The following is a 15620-nucleotide window of genomic DNA, read 5'->3' on the forward strand; positions in this document are numbered from 1 at the left end:
CCAGTTACTGTACTGCCCAGTTACTGTACTGCCCAGTTACTGTACTGCCAAGTTACTGTACTGCCCAGTTACTGTACTGTCCAGTTACTGTACTGCCCAGTTACTGTGCTACAAGAGGTCTAGGCATGTCAGGAGTAGGCGGAGAGAGCTGGCGTTAAATTAGCCTGAACGACTGAAGCTAAAACTCATTGGTTATTGGAACATAAATAACCGGAGCCTGAGGCATGCCGCAGCCTTTTCTTCAGACCTAGGGCAAGACCCAGACCATTGGGCCGCTATAATGTATGAAAAAAGTCTGTACAGGTCTGGAGAGAAGAATGCGCTCAAGACTTTACTGTCATAAGCTTTGTGTTGCGGCCATTCACTGCGTCGTGTAGTGAAGCCGTCGAGGAATGATTATTGCAACATGAAACTCTCGTGTATAATTAAAAAATAAGATGTTTTTCGTATCGTTCGAGGCTAACAGATTTTAAAAAATCAAACAGTTTCTCATGATAAATTTTACAATGTCTTACGGGTCTCATTTGGTTAATAAGTTAATAAGAAAATTCAGGAATGGTTATAAATATAAAAATAATTCTGTTTTTAGCTCTGAAGAGCATCGTTTTTGTCCGCATTTTAATAGACAGCGGACAAGTCAACCGAGATCTAATGAGTGGCTTAGAAGATCTGGCTCTTAAATGACAGGATCAGTGAACACTTTTTATAATATCTCGATCACTGTTATTTATAAATGGCCGGATCAGCTTCGAAAATGTCCAGAGCTTCTTTGTTTGTAATCTGGGCTTGATCCAGGATTTAAAACTTGTGATTGAAATATCATGTATCTTTGTTTGTATCTCCAAAAATATACATTATTAATATATAGGAGGCGGGACAATAAGAAAATAATGACTCCTAATGTACGTCAAATTAAGTCAAATAATTTATGAATATTTAGTAGATATTAGTAATACCTTTAGGGTCAAATTAACGAAAAAATTTTCCAACGTAATAATGCACTCCGTGTAGATTAATTATTAAAAAATCTACATTTAAAAATTACTTTTTAAAGACAACACTTCTAAAGAATCCAGTGTTTCCAATGTTACTGACGTGCAATGAATTTCTAATTTTATTTTCAAATAGTAACCAAATTCAACTTTTTTAATTTTTAATTTTTTTAAAGAATTTGTTATTCTGTTAATTGATTCATGCATTGCCTCCGACTTCACACAAGTGTGCAAATTTTCAGATCAATTGGACAGGTAAAAGTGAGTCAAATATCAATTATAAGATTTGTATCTGACAAAATTATTTTTTCTGTTTTTTTAATATTGAAAAAAAATTCTAATATTGAAAAAAACAAACAGACAGAGAGACAGACAAACAACAAGAAGTGAAGTTAAAGAGAAGTGTTGTAAAAAATGGAGCTAATAATTATAAATGTTATTTTTCTGCTTCTTTGGCCGCGAACTGATCGAAGCAGACGTAGCTCTCGTGTATCTCTTAGCCGCTCACAACTGAGTCAGGATGACCCATACCTGGCAGTACTGTAGTGCTGTGCTGCTTGGACAAAGTCTCACTCATTTATTTGAGTGATAGGGAGGGGGAAGCGCAGCGGGACACCCCTCCCTACCCGGCACCCCTCACTACCCGGCACCCCTCACTACCCGGCACCCCTCACAACCCGGCACCCCTCACTACCCAGCACCCCTCACTACCCGGCACCACTCACAACCCGGCACCCCTCCCCACCCGGCACCCCTTACTATACAACACCTATACAAGCAATTTAGCAGGTTTAATATGTTCCCAATACCGACAAGTAAATAAGATCGTTATTTTTTGCGGTTTTAAATGAAACTTTATAAGCTTGTCCTAGCATTTAGAATAGCTCAAGATATGTCAAGATGTTGAGACGCACGACACACATCCATGCGCTTGCCGAAAACATCCCTCACCCCTGCGTGCGTCCTGAAGTTTACACTTTCCCTGCAGTTTTATTTATTAATTTATTTATTTATTTGTTAACACAGGAGCACACGTTACCATGAAAACTAAAAAGAGACGTGAAATAAAATAGCAAGGTTTCCAGGTGAATGCCCGTATAAGCTAAAAAAGTTTCGCAGGCAAAACAATAGGTACAAAACTCAATTCCAATGATAACAAGACGACGATTAGGTGAAATAAGTAACAAATTTCTAAAATAATCAAAACCATTGACAAAAGCAAAAAAAATTATAACTGTATATCATAGTAGAAAAGTTGAAAAATCAGCATAAAAGAGGCAATATCAACATTACACTTAGGAAAACAGAGGACAACTGCAAACAACTAGTCAAAATGCCTAAAACTTGCATAATAATCGAAGTCAAATTAATACTGTTAAGGATAAAATCACGGTATATTTTACAAACTTGTTTGAACTCATCTGGCAATTCGTTAAAATATTTGACACAATTAAAAACGGTACCGCTTTTTTCTATGTTTAAACGATTCGGTGGTTAATCGAGCGCCCCTGGTGTTGTGAGAATGTTGGGGAACAAGAGGACGCAAGCAGATTTAAAAACACGCTCATCATGGTAAAGTGCTCTATTCGTGAACTTTAAAAGTTGATATCTAAACATATCGTCAAGTTTCAAAATTTTCGACCACTATATAATTCGTTAGTGCATAGCAAAGGAATATTATTATCGTCATACCTAACGCGTGCCTAATTAAGCATGGAACTCAAAGATTTATTAAGTAAAGTTGTAACGTTATTCCTTATATCATTCATTAATTCAGTAGTAGCGCAGTCCTGTAGGAGTCTCATATAAGCGGATGTTTTGATGAACTAACTTAATGAATTATATGGCGTCGTTCATTATTGTGCCCGAACAGTTGTCGGCGAATTAATTATTTTCGTAATTATCTTCATTAATATTATTTTATTTATATTTCTTATAATTAACCATTTATATTGTTGCCTTTCGGTACTCTCTGTGCGTATACGCATTAACATGCACATAAATTATTATTATTGAGTTATTTGAGCTTTTCTAGCTAAAATTAGATTACGTTTCACTAATTGTACGACAGATAAATGGTAAATTCGCCATTTGCAATGTCTTTTTAAAATAGTCTATAAAAATCACGATATTTTATTTATTAAAGTTGAGGCCGTGACAGAAATTTAACATTTAGTTATAGAAAACTTGAAAAAACTTGAAAACTTGAAAAGTAAGTGAGTAATTGGAGCTAATACAAAGAAAATATTTGTAGTTGATAAGTTGTGTATGTTGGACATAGATGGAATGCTAGAAATAAATGCAGAACAACGCTTAGCATAATATATATGTAAAAGTTTATTCAATTTGGTACAGCAAAAAATAGGTTTTAAACCCATTAGGTTGTAAGGGTTATATATAGGTTTTAGAAATAGGTTTTAAATCCAAAGCTTTTAAGGGTTCTTTATTAGTTTTATAAATAGGTTTTAAATCTATAGGTTTTAAGGGTCCAGCATGAGTTTTAATAAGTAGGTTTTAAATCCACAGGCAGGGCTCTCTTTGCTCATAGAATCTTGAAAATTTCGACTTGAATTTTGTACAGAGAGCAAAACTTCCGAAGTTAACTGAGGTTTTATTCGCACTATTTAAATGAAGATTAAGCTAGCAACTGAGCTACGCTAGCTCAACAATTTTGTTACACCTAGCAATAATGTTACCCCAAGCAATAATGTTAGCCCAAGCAATAATGTTACCCCAAGCAACAAGCAATAATGTTACCCCAAGCAATAATGTTACCCCAAGCAATAATGTTACCCTAAGCAACAATGTTTCATAAAATAAATGCATCTCTGAGCAAATTTCCTTCACGGCAATACGGTACACACGCGCGATGTTCAGCCTCCGTAGCCACGCCGGCACAGCCTTTGCTATTAAATAAATTAAATTAAGAGTGGCCATCAATCGCGTCCAAAGCCACAGTGAAACTGTGATGCACTCAGACAAATGAGTGGGACATGACCAAATAAAGATGCATGTTTTGCCCCTGAGTGGGTCATCCTGCATGACGCGAACCAGGGCATGTCGGCCGCCACCTCATTTAAATATCGGCCTCCACATCATGTTTATGTCGGCCGCCACCTCATGTCTATATCGGCAACCACCTCATGTCTATGCCGGCCGCCACCTCATGTCTATGTCGGCCACCACCTCATGTCTATGTCGGCCGCCACCTCTTGCATATGTCGGCCGTCACCTCATGTCTATGTTGGCCGCCACCTGATGTCTATGTCGGCCGCCATGTCGGTCGCTGCCAATTCTCTAAAATCCAGCGCCCGGCGACATCGTTGCGGTGAACGCGGAAGTGTTCAGACTCAATATTATTTTCATTTCTCGATCGAGTTGCACTTCCGACCGACAGACTGAAGATCGATGGAACCGTCTAGGGCCGACGAAAAAAACAAATTTCAATTTGTCTGATGCTAAAAAGGCTGCATGAATTTGTTCGGTCGAAGAGCGGGCGGTCTTGAAAGGCTCCATTTGCAATGAAGTTTACAAGTGATTCGTAAGGGGCGCTAACGTCAATGTTCGTGCCTTTAAGATCTTCAAGATCAAGATCTTCAAGATCAAGATCTTAAAGATCAAGATCTTAAAGATCAAGATCTTCAGATTTCCAGAAATTATAGGAACAATTGTGTTCTGTGATGGCGGTTCACTTCGATAATTAATACATAGATAAGTCACTCAGAGAAGTGAATGGATCGTTTTGTTTTAACAGCACACACTTTCAGAATGTAGCACTGATACGGCAAATTATCTGGCAAACTGGGTCAGGATGACACACACAGGTCATTAAGCGCTTCGCTGTTAATTAATTAATTAATTAAAAGAAATTTCACTCATCCCTTTGGGCGACAATATGGTTTTTGTACAATGAGATTCAAACGGTGCTTCTATCCATAATTGTATACACAATGGAAAACTCAGCAATGCAAGCTTATTTAATTCGGCCAAACACCGGTTTTGGGCACTGTCATAATTTGTCCATATAGTTAAATTAAAAACTAAATGGATTAGTTGGTATTTTGTAGACAAACTCGCATTTTTGATGTCTGCTCGGGGTCTTGAAACTTTCTCATGCTGGTCAACTCAAGTGATTAATCCAATTTTTAATATAATTAATCATTCCCACTGCTCCCATTACTAACTATCGATTATTAATTATTGTTCCATTGTATAGGAATGATTGTCTCAAGCGATAATCTATTAAAATTTCCTATCAAAATAAATCAAATTCTAAACAGAATTAATCATTCCCACTCCTCCCATTACTAACTATCGATTATTAATTATTATTCCAATGTAGGAATGAGATCTCAAGCAATATTTAAGTTCCCCATGAAAAACATGACAAATGCAAATATAATTAATCATTCCCACTCCTCCTATTACTAACTATCGATTATTAATTATTATTCCAATGTAAGAATGATATCTCAAGCAATATTCAAGTTCCCCATGAAAAACATGCCAAATTCTAACGTAATTAATCATTCCCACTCGTCCCATTACTAACTATCGATTATTAATTATTATTCCAATGTATAAATGATTATCTCAAGCAATATTTAAGTTCCCCATAAAAAACATGCCAAATGCAAAGTGTTCAGTCAAGAGGTTGAGCGTCGCCCAGCGGTGCGCAGGAGCCGAAACTGTTAGGCTGCCCTGCTTGCGGCGAGCTGCAGCCAGCACCTTCTCAAAATAAATGGGTCATCTTGTCCAATTAGTGACACATTTCTTACTCACATCAAGAGCAGAGGGTAGACGTAGCATCATTGATGTGCTCTTTTACCTTGCCAAACAAGGTCCGAATGTCCCATATAGAGGCCATACGTGCATTGCTGTTTGTTGAGAATTAGTGGTACTCATATCTAGACAAAGCCTCACCCATTTTTGCGAGAGCTGCAGCTCCCGGATGCAAGGAGAAAGCAAAGGCCTTCGTACGCGTTAGAAATGCGGACGTGGCCGAAAACATCGCGTGTCCGTCATGGTTCAACTGCCTCGCTCACTCAAACAAATAAGGAAGAGCTGTCCAAAGAGTGACCCATAGTTTCCCTTATGTGGGTCATTTTGACTAAGTTTGTCTCGGCCAATGGCCATATAAGTATAAGTATCATAAGTGCAGAAAGCGTGTCGCTATTTGGACAATCCTACCCATTGATTTTTCTGAGTGTAGAATCTGAATGCACGAAGGAGCGGCGCTGGGTGCGTTGACACTCAAATAAATGAGCAGAACTTTGTCCAATAGTAATTCACTTCTCATGGGTCATTCTGGTCCAGTTGGACCGGAAAAAAACGAGGATGAGGCCTGCTTTCTGCTGGTACTGTAGGTTAGAAAATATGAGTAACTATTTGGACGATGTGCTACACTAATTTTTCTAGGTGAGTTACTGCGCCTGTTCACCCGGAACGCCAGCACAGCGACGCAGGTTTTGGGTCCGTTGGCCCGGGCCTGAGTGTAGGTTTTAGGTTCAGAATTCTTTTGCAAATTATAAATTTTTGAGTTGATCGCGTTTAGAAAAAATCTCATAATATTGGAATGTTTCTGATGTTTAGACATTAATTTAACTCGCATAAGTTCTATGTTTATTAATATTGCTAACAATTCTGCACGAAGCTCTATTGAATGAAACAGTAATGTTACAGATTTAACTTGAACTAAGAATTGACATCGTAAACATCGTGATTGAACTGACGTTTACCCACAAAATCTAACTTATATTGAACGTTATCACAATAAGAAATATAAATATTTTGTACATTGAAGACTCGCTCAGCAAAATATGATTAGATATTAATTTCAAATTAGTAAGCTAAAAAATAGACAGAATTTGTCGCCAATATAATCTGTTATCAATTCAACTCCTAAGTGAAACTCATATAAACGAAATAATCCTATGATTTTCCTATAAATAGCTTGGATTTCTAATAAAAGACGATGTTATCGACGTCAATTCATATATAAAACAATTGAAGCGCCTCGCTAAACTGTGAACCTCGCACCAGGTTCATTCTTAACTCGCACCTTTCATCCCGGGGACTTTTTTGGGGGAGTTTTTGTGGGGCGAAGAGGGGCGACCGCTGGACCTGTTCTGCAACGGCGACCTTGCAAGGGCGAGCGGGGAACTGAGAGGCGGCGAGTGGCGGATGTAGGAGTGGCGGCGAGTGGCGGATGCAGGAGTGGCGGCGAGTTGCGGATGTAGGAGTGGTGGCGAGTGGCGGGTGTAGGAGCTGTCTCTTATACACATCTAGATGTGTATAAGAGACAGATGCAGGAGTGGTGGCGAGTGGAGGATGCAGGAGTGGCGGCGAGTGGCGGATGCAGGAGTGGCGGCGAGTGGAGGATGCAGGAGTGGCGGCGAGTGCATGGCGGATGCAGGAGTGGCGGCGAGTGGAGGATGCAGGAGTGGCGGCGAGTGGTGGATGCAGGAGTGGCGGCGAGTGGAGGATGCAGAAATTCATGCATTTTACATCTGTACAAGGAAATACACATGCAGTAGATGCACTTTACTGACTCAGTGCAGTCACTGAGTTAATTATTATACTGAATGGAAGAGAATTTGACGCCACAAGTGAGTCATATCAGGAGTGAGTCATCAAAATTAAATCGTTATTTGGACGCGATTGACTCATCTAAGAGGCGCAGTGGTGGCGAAGTGAACAGCCTCCAGTGAAGGCTGTAGTCTGTTTATATTATGTACTATTATGTATGTAGAATTGATGTCATTTGTTTGCGTAAATCGCAAGTTAATTAAAAATATAAAAGCATGGAATAATCCACAAAACTTCATATGTACCTACTACATTTTTGAAAAATATGAATTTTTTAGAGATATTAATTTATTTTGACAATTCTTTGCTTTAAAATTTTTAATTATATATGTAGTTGCAGATATTATATGGTGATATAGGTGATGCCGCGGAGTTCGTTTACTATTCGTTGCTTTTAAATTTGTAATTATACATGTAGGTGTTGATAATATGTATATATGGTTATATAGTTGATGCTGCAAAGTTCGTCTACTATTCTTTGCTTTTTTATTTTAAATTATACATGTAGGTGCTGATAATACATGGTTGTATAGGTGATCACAGAGGTATAAAATGTTTAATTATACATGTAGGTGCTGATAATACATGGTTGTATAGGTGATGACGTGAAGGTGTGCGCGACGACGCAGTGCGGCGCAGATCGGCGCTGCGTGGTGCGCGCCGGCGCGCCGGTGTGCGCGTGTAGCCCCAAGTGCTTCCTGAAGAACAAGAGCGCCGTGTGTGGCAGCGACGGCCGCACCTACAGGTCTGAGTGCCACCTCCTGAAGAGGGCGTGTCGCAAGAAGAGGAGGCTCCTCGTCAGGCATTATGGGACGTGTCAGAGTGAGTCAAGCGTGGGACATGGCAGAGTGAGTCAAGCATTATGGTACATGTCAGAGTGAGTGAGGCATTATGGGACATGTCAGAGTGAGTCAAGCCTTATGGGACATGTCAGAGTGAGTCAAACATTATGGGACATGTTCTGAGTGAGTCAAGCACCAAGGGTAGTGTTGGTGAAGTTTCTAGTCATGCCTCCATTTAAATATCGAAACTGAGGCATCAGATGTGAAATTTTTCATCTTATTTTCCAGGAATACGAATTGTTTATCTCGTAATTGCAAATACACGATTTATTTGTAGGTTTTAAATCTTAATATTAAATCTGAGTGAGTAATAATTATACTTCAAGTCAAGTATGTAACATCAACGTGAATATACGTATCATAAACTCTAAAATCCTAACAACAGCACAGATGGGAATTATTAGAAGGTAAATTGCATTTATTACATAATTTATCCCTGAAGCGAAATCGTATGGTAATATTATAATTATTAAATTATTTTTTGGAGAACGTAAATGTTTCGGCAGCGTGCAGTGGCGTCAAGTGCAGACCCGGCAAGAGCTGCGTGCTGGGGGAGGACTTAGTGCCGCGCTGCCGACGCTGCCCTCCTCAGTGCCAGACGCGCGCCCCGAGGTTAAACTTGTCATACATGAAATTGAACAATTAATTTAATTAATCCTCTATAGCTCCTCAACGAGCAAATAAAATTTGATTATGATTTCTAGATTCATTGAAATTTAATATCATTTTAAGCTGCCAGACGCTCATAAAAGTGTAAATCAGTTGTCGTACAATTGATTGATTGATGATTGTTACTATAACGAAGATTGTTACTACCAAAAATAAATTGTCAGATAAATTTTAAATATTTCACCAGCATTCATACAAGACTGCATGAAGGTATACTAATCCATTAACACAAAGTATATTTTTTATGCCTGTGTGGAAATATACACACTATATAAGCATGTGGTTGTTAACTGCGCAGGCGTCCGGTGTGTGGAGCGGACGGCCAGACGTACGTGTCGTCCTGCCACCTCAAGACCGCCGCCTGCCACAGCGGCAGGGTCATCGTCAGGGCGTACCGGGGCGCCTGTCAGGGTAGGGTTTATATCTATAATCATATCATATCATATCACATCATATCATATCATATCATATCATATCATATCATATCATATCATATCATATCATATATCATATCATAGTATCGTCAAGAGGATAAAGATTGTTCCTTGAGTTAATAAAAATTTTTGTAACATGTTACATTTTGGGAAAAGGAATAAAAATTAAAAACGATGCTCCAATGACCATGGAACGAAATATAAATTATTGTGAATGAATATTAGGAATTATTTTTACCAATACATGAATTTATTGTGTGGCATAACGCCACATGTGGCATAACTCCGTTTGGCCAGGCAACGCAACATGTGGCATAACACTGTTTGGCCAGGCAACGCAACATGTGGCATAACACCTGTCTCTTATACACANCTTCGTCTAGTCTGTTTTTGAAGATGTTCATACTCGGAGCTTCAACGATGCTATCAGGGAGGCTGTTCCCCATGTCGGTGACGAAGCGAGAAGAAATGTTGTCGCATGGATGTGTTCCAATGCTGTTTTTTTTTAGTTTATAGCCGTGGCCCCTGGTGTTGGTTCTTGTTTCAAATTCTAGTAATCCTTCTGGGACCTTAGTAGGGCAACTTGGGGCAGCGCCCCCCCTTTTTTTTAAACTAAATTTTTGATTAAGTTTTAATTGATATACGAGATGGTTCTTTGTTTTGTTTGTTGGGCAATGGGCCCATGGGTTGTTTTGCCCAATGGGTTGTTGGGCAATGGGCCCATGGGCTTGGGGCAAGGCGCCCACCCTTGGTCCCTTTAGTACAATTGCATAACTTCGTTTAAAAATGATAAAACAACACTTTACAGTTAAAAATAAGAAAAAAAGGTATTAAAAAATATGACATTCATTCATTTATTAACAACTCAAAAAATCATATCCTTAACTTGAAAAAATATACTCTTGGCTGAAAGTGATGAAAATTATTTCATTGACATAAAAATATATATCCTTGCGATAAAAAATCGTCATTGACATGAAAAAATATATCCTAGACTAGAAAAAATATATTTAGTTGATCAGAAAAAACTTCGTTCTAGTTTCGTCCATAATCCAGATATTATGTGCAGAGAATTCGTATCTAATCGTGATTTCAGCTAACACCATAAAAACTCATCAACTTTTGACTCATTGGTGTTGACTGAAATCAACTTTTGGCAAGGCAAGAGTCAATAACTCGATAAGGGGTCATAAATACGCATAACTAGAAACTAAACCTGCTGCCTTGAGGCGGCAAATCGAAAAATCATGCAATATGAAGTATGATTGGTATTTCAAAAGCTAGTCATAGTTTTGAAAAGGTCATTGAGACAAATCTAATGATGTATAACACAAGACTTCCCCATGGGCGCTTTGCCCCGTGACACGCGTGGGCCCGTTGCCTCCACTAAGTATCCTTTCAAGTTATATCGTGTCAACATTTTATTTTAAAAGCTAATAGTCTAAACTTGATCTCAAAATTATCCCTATAAATATTACTTTCAAAATATAATTCACAGTAATTTCAGAAGCTTCATCTACAGTAATCGAAAACAGTTTTATTTAGCAGCAAAATCTGGGCTGAAACAGTTATCCACAAATATCTTAATAACGCAAACACTTAACAAAACGTAAATCCGTACACTTCATCCCAGTAAAATTGTCGACCGGCGGTAGAGAACACGGACCAATATCTGCCATACTTAGCGAGAAATCCGCTATATGGGCCCATGATCCGCTTGCTGCCCCATGTTACCCTATATGAGTCTATACTGTACAGTGGGGAATGATGTGATATTTATTAGTGTGATTGCATGAACTAAGTAAGAATTTCACTTCTGGGATAAAAATGCATCCGGCATTTATTAATTTTGAAATATTTTCATGTATGTATAATTATTTTAAATTCTATTAAGAAAAGAAAATATGAATAGACAGTTTAGCATGACCGGAACGGTATAAGTTATCAATAATTTTGTGTGAAAAAGAAGTTCTACTTACAGCCACGGCCGGCACGAGCTTGTGGCAGTTCTCCATTGAGTTTCGACAAGCAAACAATTCGATTGACAAGAATTCATTGCTGATTGATATTATTCAATGGTGGTGTGAATTAGTGAAAAAATAAATCTAGAAGCGTCAAAAATCAATGCATTATGACAAAAATCAGGGCATGAAATAGACACGAAATTGTGCCAAATGTGAATAAAGTTATAGTGAAATTCAGACAAATTTTAAAGGCAATAATTTTGTTAAACCAACACCGTTCACAAAAATTTGAGGACGAAAACTGACAAGCAATTTACGTGACTCTCCAACAGCATGTGTGTGCATTTCGTTAAATAACGACATTATATTACTATCTAAAAATATTCAATGTTATTTAATTAAAGACAGTTAAAAGGAGTAAATTTTCTAGCTAATCCCTTTCATAATCCTAACAAGTATTCAATTATGAATATTCACAACATTAAACACATCTTAAGAGCTCTTATTTAATTTATCGTTCTAATTTATAATCAGCTTCCACTACCTCTCACTTTCTATATATCTTATAGCTTTTCTAATGGTTGTTTCTTTCATCTAAAGAACTGCTTCTCAGCTCCTATATATCTTATAGCTTTTTTAATGGTTGTTTCTTTAATCTAATGATCTGCCTCTCCGCTCCTATATATCTTATAGCTTTTCTAGTACTCGTAGTTGCTTCGTCAATACAAAATCTTTTATTTTCGCCGCCTATTATAAAGCCTAAATGATGCCAGCACAGGCAGTAAATAGCGTTCTCAATGGCCTAACAAACACGCCATTTATTTTCCCTATGGCTATTAACATCAAAATTCGCATTATTATAGCCATGCTGAGGCCACAATTAACGCCTGCTGTAGCTGTTCTTGCACCGCATAACTTCCTATATTAGGTCTCGAGGAAAGGTCAACGAGTCCCTTGTACGTTACGGTGACGTAAATGACGTAAAAATCTACGTTTATTAGGCCCAGCGAAGACGATGGGTCTGTCTTGCACGGCAACTCTCAGGTCTATAGTAGATTTATTTGGTGTTAAAAAGACGTGCAGTAGCCGGTCGTAGCTACAGACTTCCCTGACACTCGCTCTACAGGAAATCTATTAGGAACATTGAGATGCCATCATACACTCGTAATCCAGGGTGATCGCTCCACAGATCCCATTGTAGCGAGAATTTTATTGTCTGCAACTTATCACCCATTAGCGGCTCTTTATTTCTACAGTAAAATTTTATATCCTACTATTAGATGGACTATAGAAGATCACTTAAACAAGTTTAAGGTTGTTGAAGTTGTTGGCACAACAGTCGGCGCAACGAGTGTCTCATCTTTGCAGTTAACTCGCAGCAATGGAGATGCTATCAATTTTTATTGCGTGCTGCTTCTGACCGCGCGAGTTGTTCATTAAAATTCTAAGCAATTCTCTGAAGAACTTTTTATTTAATGTTTGGATAAATGGAAAAAAATGCATCTTAGTAGGGATGGATTTTCGTTCCGCGTGAAGCAAAATTAACGATTTAAGCGCGCTTCATTTGAGTTTGTTTTAAGAAATCAACTTGGATTTGAAGAGACTCGTCCCTCTCAAAGTTCGAATTAAAAGTGAACTTGGATATCCTTCACGTATGATGGGAGGAGGAGCGTTTGCCATTGTAATTGTCATTATTTATGACAATGTCATGATGACATATAAAAGCGTCCATTAATGGAAAAGTTACGGGAGAAACCTGCTATTTTTGTGCTTCTGTTGGCCATTTCCATTAACTATTGCAATAGAAGAGAAATGTTAAAAAAACAGACGTGCGAACTAAATTACAAAACTGAAGGTATTCGTGAGTTTGTGAATAATTGAATTTCAGTGTTAATTAATTAGTGAATTAATTAACTTCTTAAACTCATGACAATTTCAATGGCTTAATCTCATGAAATTTCATTACTAATGAACAAAATTGTACAATTAATGACCAAAACAGTAACAATAGAAATTAATTAATGCATTGAATTGAAAAATCTTCTCGCTAGGGTAGCATATGCTAGGAACACGGAACAAGTAAGTTACTAAATAAATGTCCTAATCAAACTAGAACTTGTCCAAATAGTAAGTTTTTAAACTCGTATAAATATTTTAAACTCATATATTAAGTTTACTTCAAGATTTTTGAATGGTTCTCGCCTCAATCAGGACTTATGAATGGTTCTTGCCACAATCAGGACTTATGAATGGTTCTTGCCACAATCAGGACTTATGAATGGTTCTTGCCAGCAATATCTCGACCAAGGCGACGCTGTGGAATGAATCTCTCCAGAGACGCTATTATGAAGCGCCTCTAGAAATGATTCATCATAAGATTCGTTAGTTTTGCTTCCATTTGGACAACATTGCGGCCACTGCTTAAGCTTCTTATCAGTAAAAACGCAATCACTTCTCCTGGTCTCTCGGGATCGTGAAAGCCGTGGTGAAGCCACTGAAAAAATGTCTTCTGTCTTAGGTCCCACAGTGTGCAAAAAAATCTACTGCAGCTATTATCTTAAGCTGCAAAAGCCAAACATTTAATAGAGTGACATTGAGTACAAAACGTTAAATGAAATTAAGGAGTCAATATTGATTTGAAGAAAGATAGAGTATTCTATTGAGTATATTGATATTGAAAATTGATTTGTGAAAGATTAGTATCATGACTATCATGGTGGTTATGTTTATTGTTCATTATAAGTGTCAGTTGATTGCAGTCATGGGATAGTCAACTTGGACGCTGAAGTTCAACGTATCCTTTAAATATTCAATAGCTGACTTCATTAATGGAACTTCGTGCTGAAGTGTCACTATCTGAGTATACAAAGTTATTTGGTATACGTATAATATATGTATGAGTATATAAATATGTATATAAGATATACTATGAGTCCACTTTTGCTATTTGGAAAGAGTCATTCGGGACAGAAAAGTGATATTTTCGAGTCACTTTTGGTGGAGTCTATACTCCTTACACGAGCACAACCAATCTGTTACCATTCTACTCATAATACAACCTGTATTGCCGTCATGGATATTATGTGAACCTTAACCTTGTAGCTGCATCGTCATTTATTTTATCATTAACCTTTAGGCATAACTTATGGACGGTGGGACTCTACATATAGCGAAACTTATCGTACACATAACTCAGACACATTCAGGAAAATATCGTAGTCATAACTCAGACACACTCAGGAAAATATCGTAGTCATAACTCAGACACACTCAGGAAAATATCGTAGTCATAACTCAGACACACTCAGGAAAATATCGTAGTCATAACTCAGACACACTCAGGAAAATATCGTAGTCATAACTTATATAGACACAGTCTTACTCTAAATTCACTCTAATAAACTTTTCCTTAAACATCGCGCGAAGGCTCATCTGGCCAATACTAAGAGTGTGTCCGTAGAAATAAGTATGGAGCAATGCAAAGAAGTGGAGCTACAGAATCATATTTAAGGGTCCGTAGGAATAACTATAGAACAATACAAAAAAGTGGAGCTACAGAATCATATTTAAGGGTCCGTAGGAATAACTATGGAACAATACAAAAAAGTGGAGCTACAGAATCATATTTAAAAGTCCGTTGGAATAAGGATGGAGCAATACAAAGAAGTGGAGCTATACAGAATCATATTTAACGGTCCATAGTAATAAGTTGAAGCAATACAGAGAAGTGGAGTGAACAGAATCATATGTAAGGGTTCTCTCATTGTCACCATCGTCAGGATGAAGCAAGTGTTATCTGTATTAATCGGTGGAAATGAAATCAGTGACACAATATTGTTATTTTCCCAGCAATTCCAAATGTGAGAGGTTTGATGTCATGAAGGTGATAGATATAATATGTATTGATGGCGAAAGATATTATATGTATGAGTTTTGATTATGGTTCCATGCATAAATGCCAAGTTGGGAACTAGTTTCAATTGTGCTGGATGTGCTAACACCCTCACTAACACCACTCACTAACACCCCTCACTAACACCCCTCACTAACACCCCTCACTAACACCCCTCACTAACGCCCCTCACTAACACCCCTCACTAACACCCCTCACTAACACCCCTCACTAACACC

At 37.9% G+C, this 15620-nt stretch overlaps 1 protein-coding gene across 1 annotated transcript in view; it reads left to right on the top strand.

The window, feature by feature from the left end:
* Nucleotides 1–13814, top strand: part of LOC108671934 (agrin) — a 19859-nt gene extending 6045 nt beyond the window's left edge. Inside the window, exons 2-5 of the mRNA XM_047883109.1 lie at nucleotides 8178–8402; nucleotides 8929–9034; nucleotides 9390–9502; nucleotides 13759–13814. Coding sequence (XP_047739065.1) covers nucleotides 8178–8402; nucleotides 8929–9034; nucleotides 9390–9502; nucleotides 13759–13814 — 500 coding nt within the window. The remainder of the gene's footprint in view (nucleotides 1–8177; nucleotides 8403–8928; nucleotides 9035–9389; nucleotides 9503–13758) is intronic.
* Nucleotides 13815–15620: the final 1806 nt, after the last annotated feature.

The sequence above is a fragment of the Hyalella azteca genome, unplaced genomic scaffold (genome assembly GCF_000764305.2).
Source record: "Hyalella azteca isolate HAZT.00-mixed unplaced genomic scaffold, Hazt_2.0.2 contig12030, whole genome shotgun sequence".
NCBI classification, from domain to species: Eukaryota; Metazoa; Arthropoda; class Malacostraca; order Amphipoda; family Hyalellidae; genus Hyalella; species Hyalella azteca.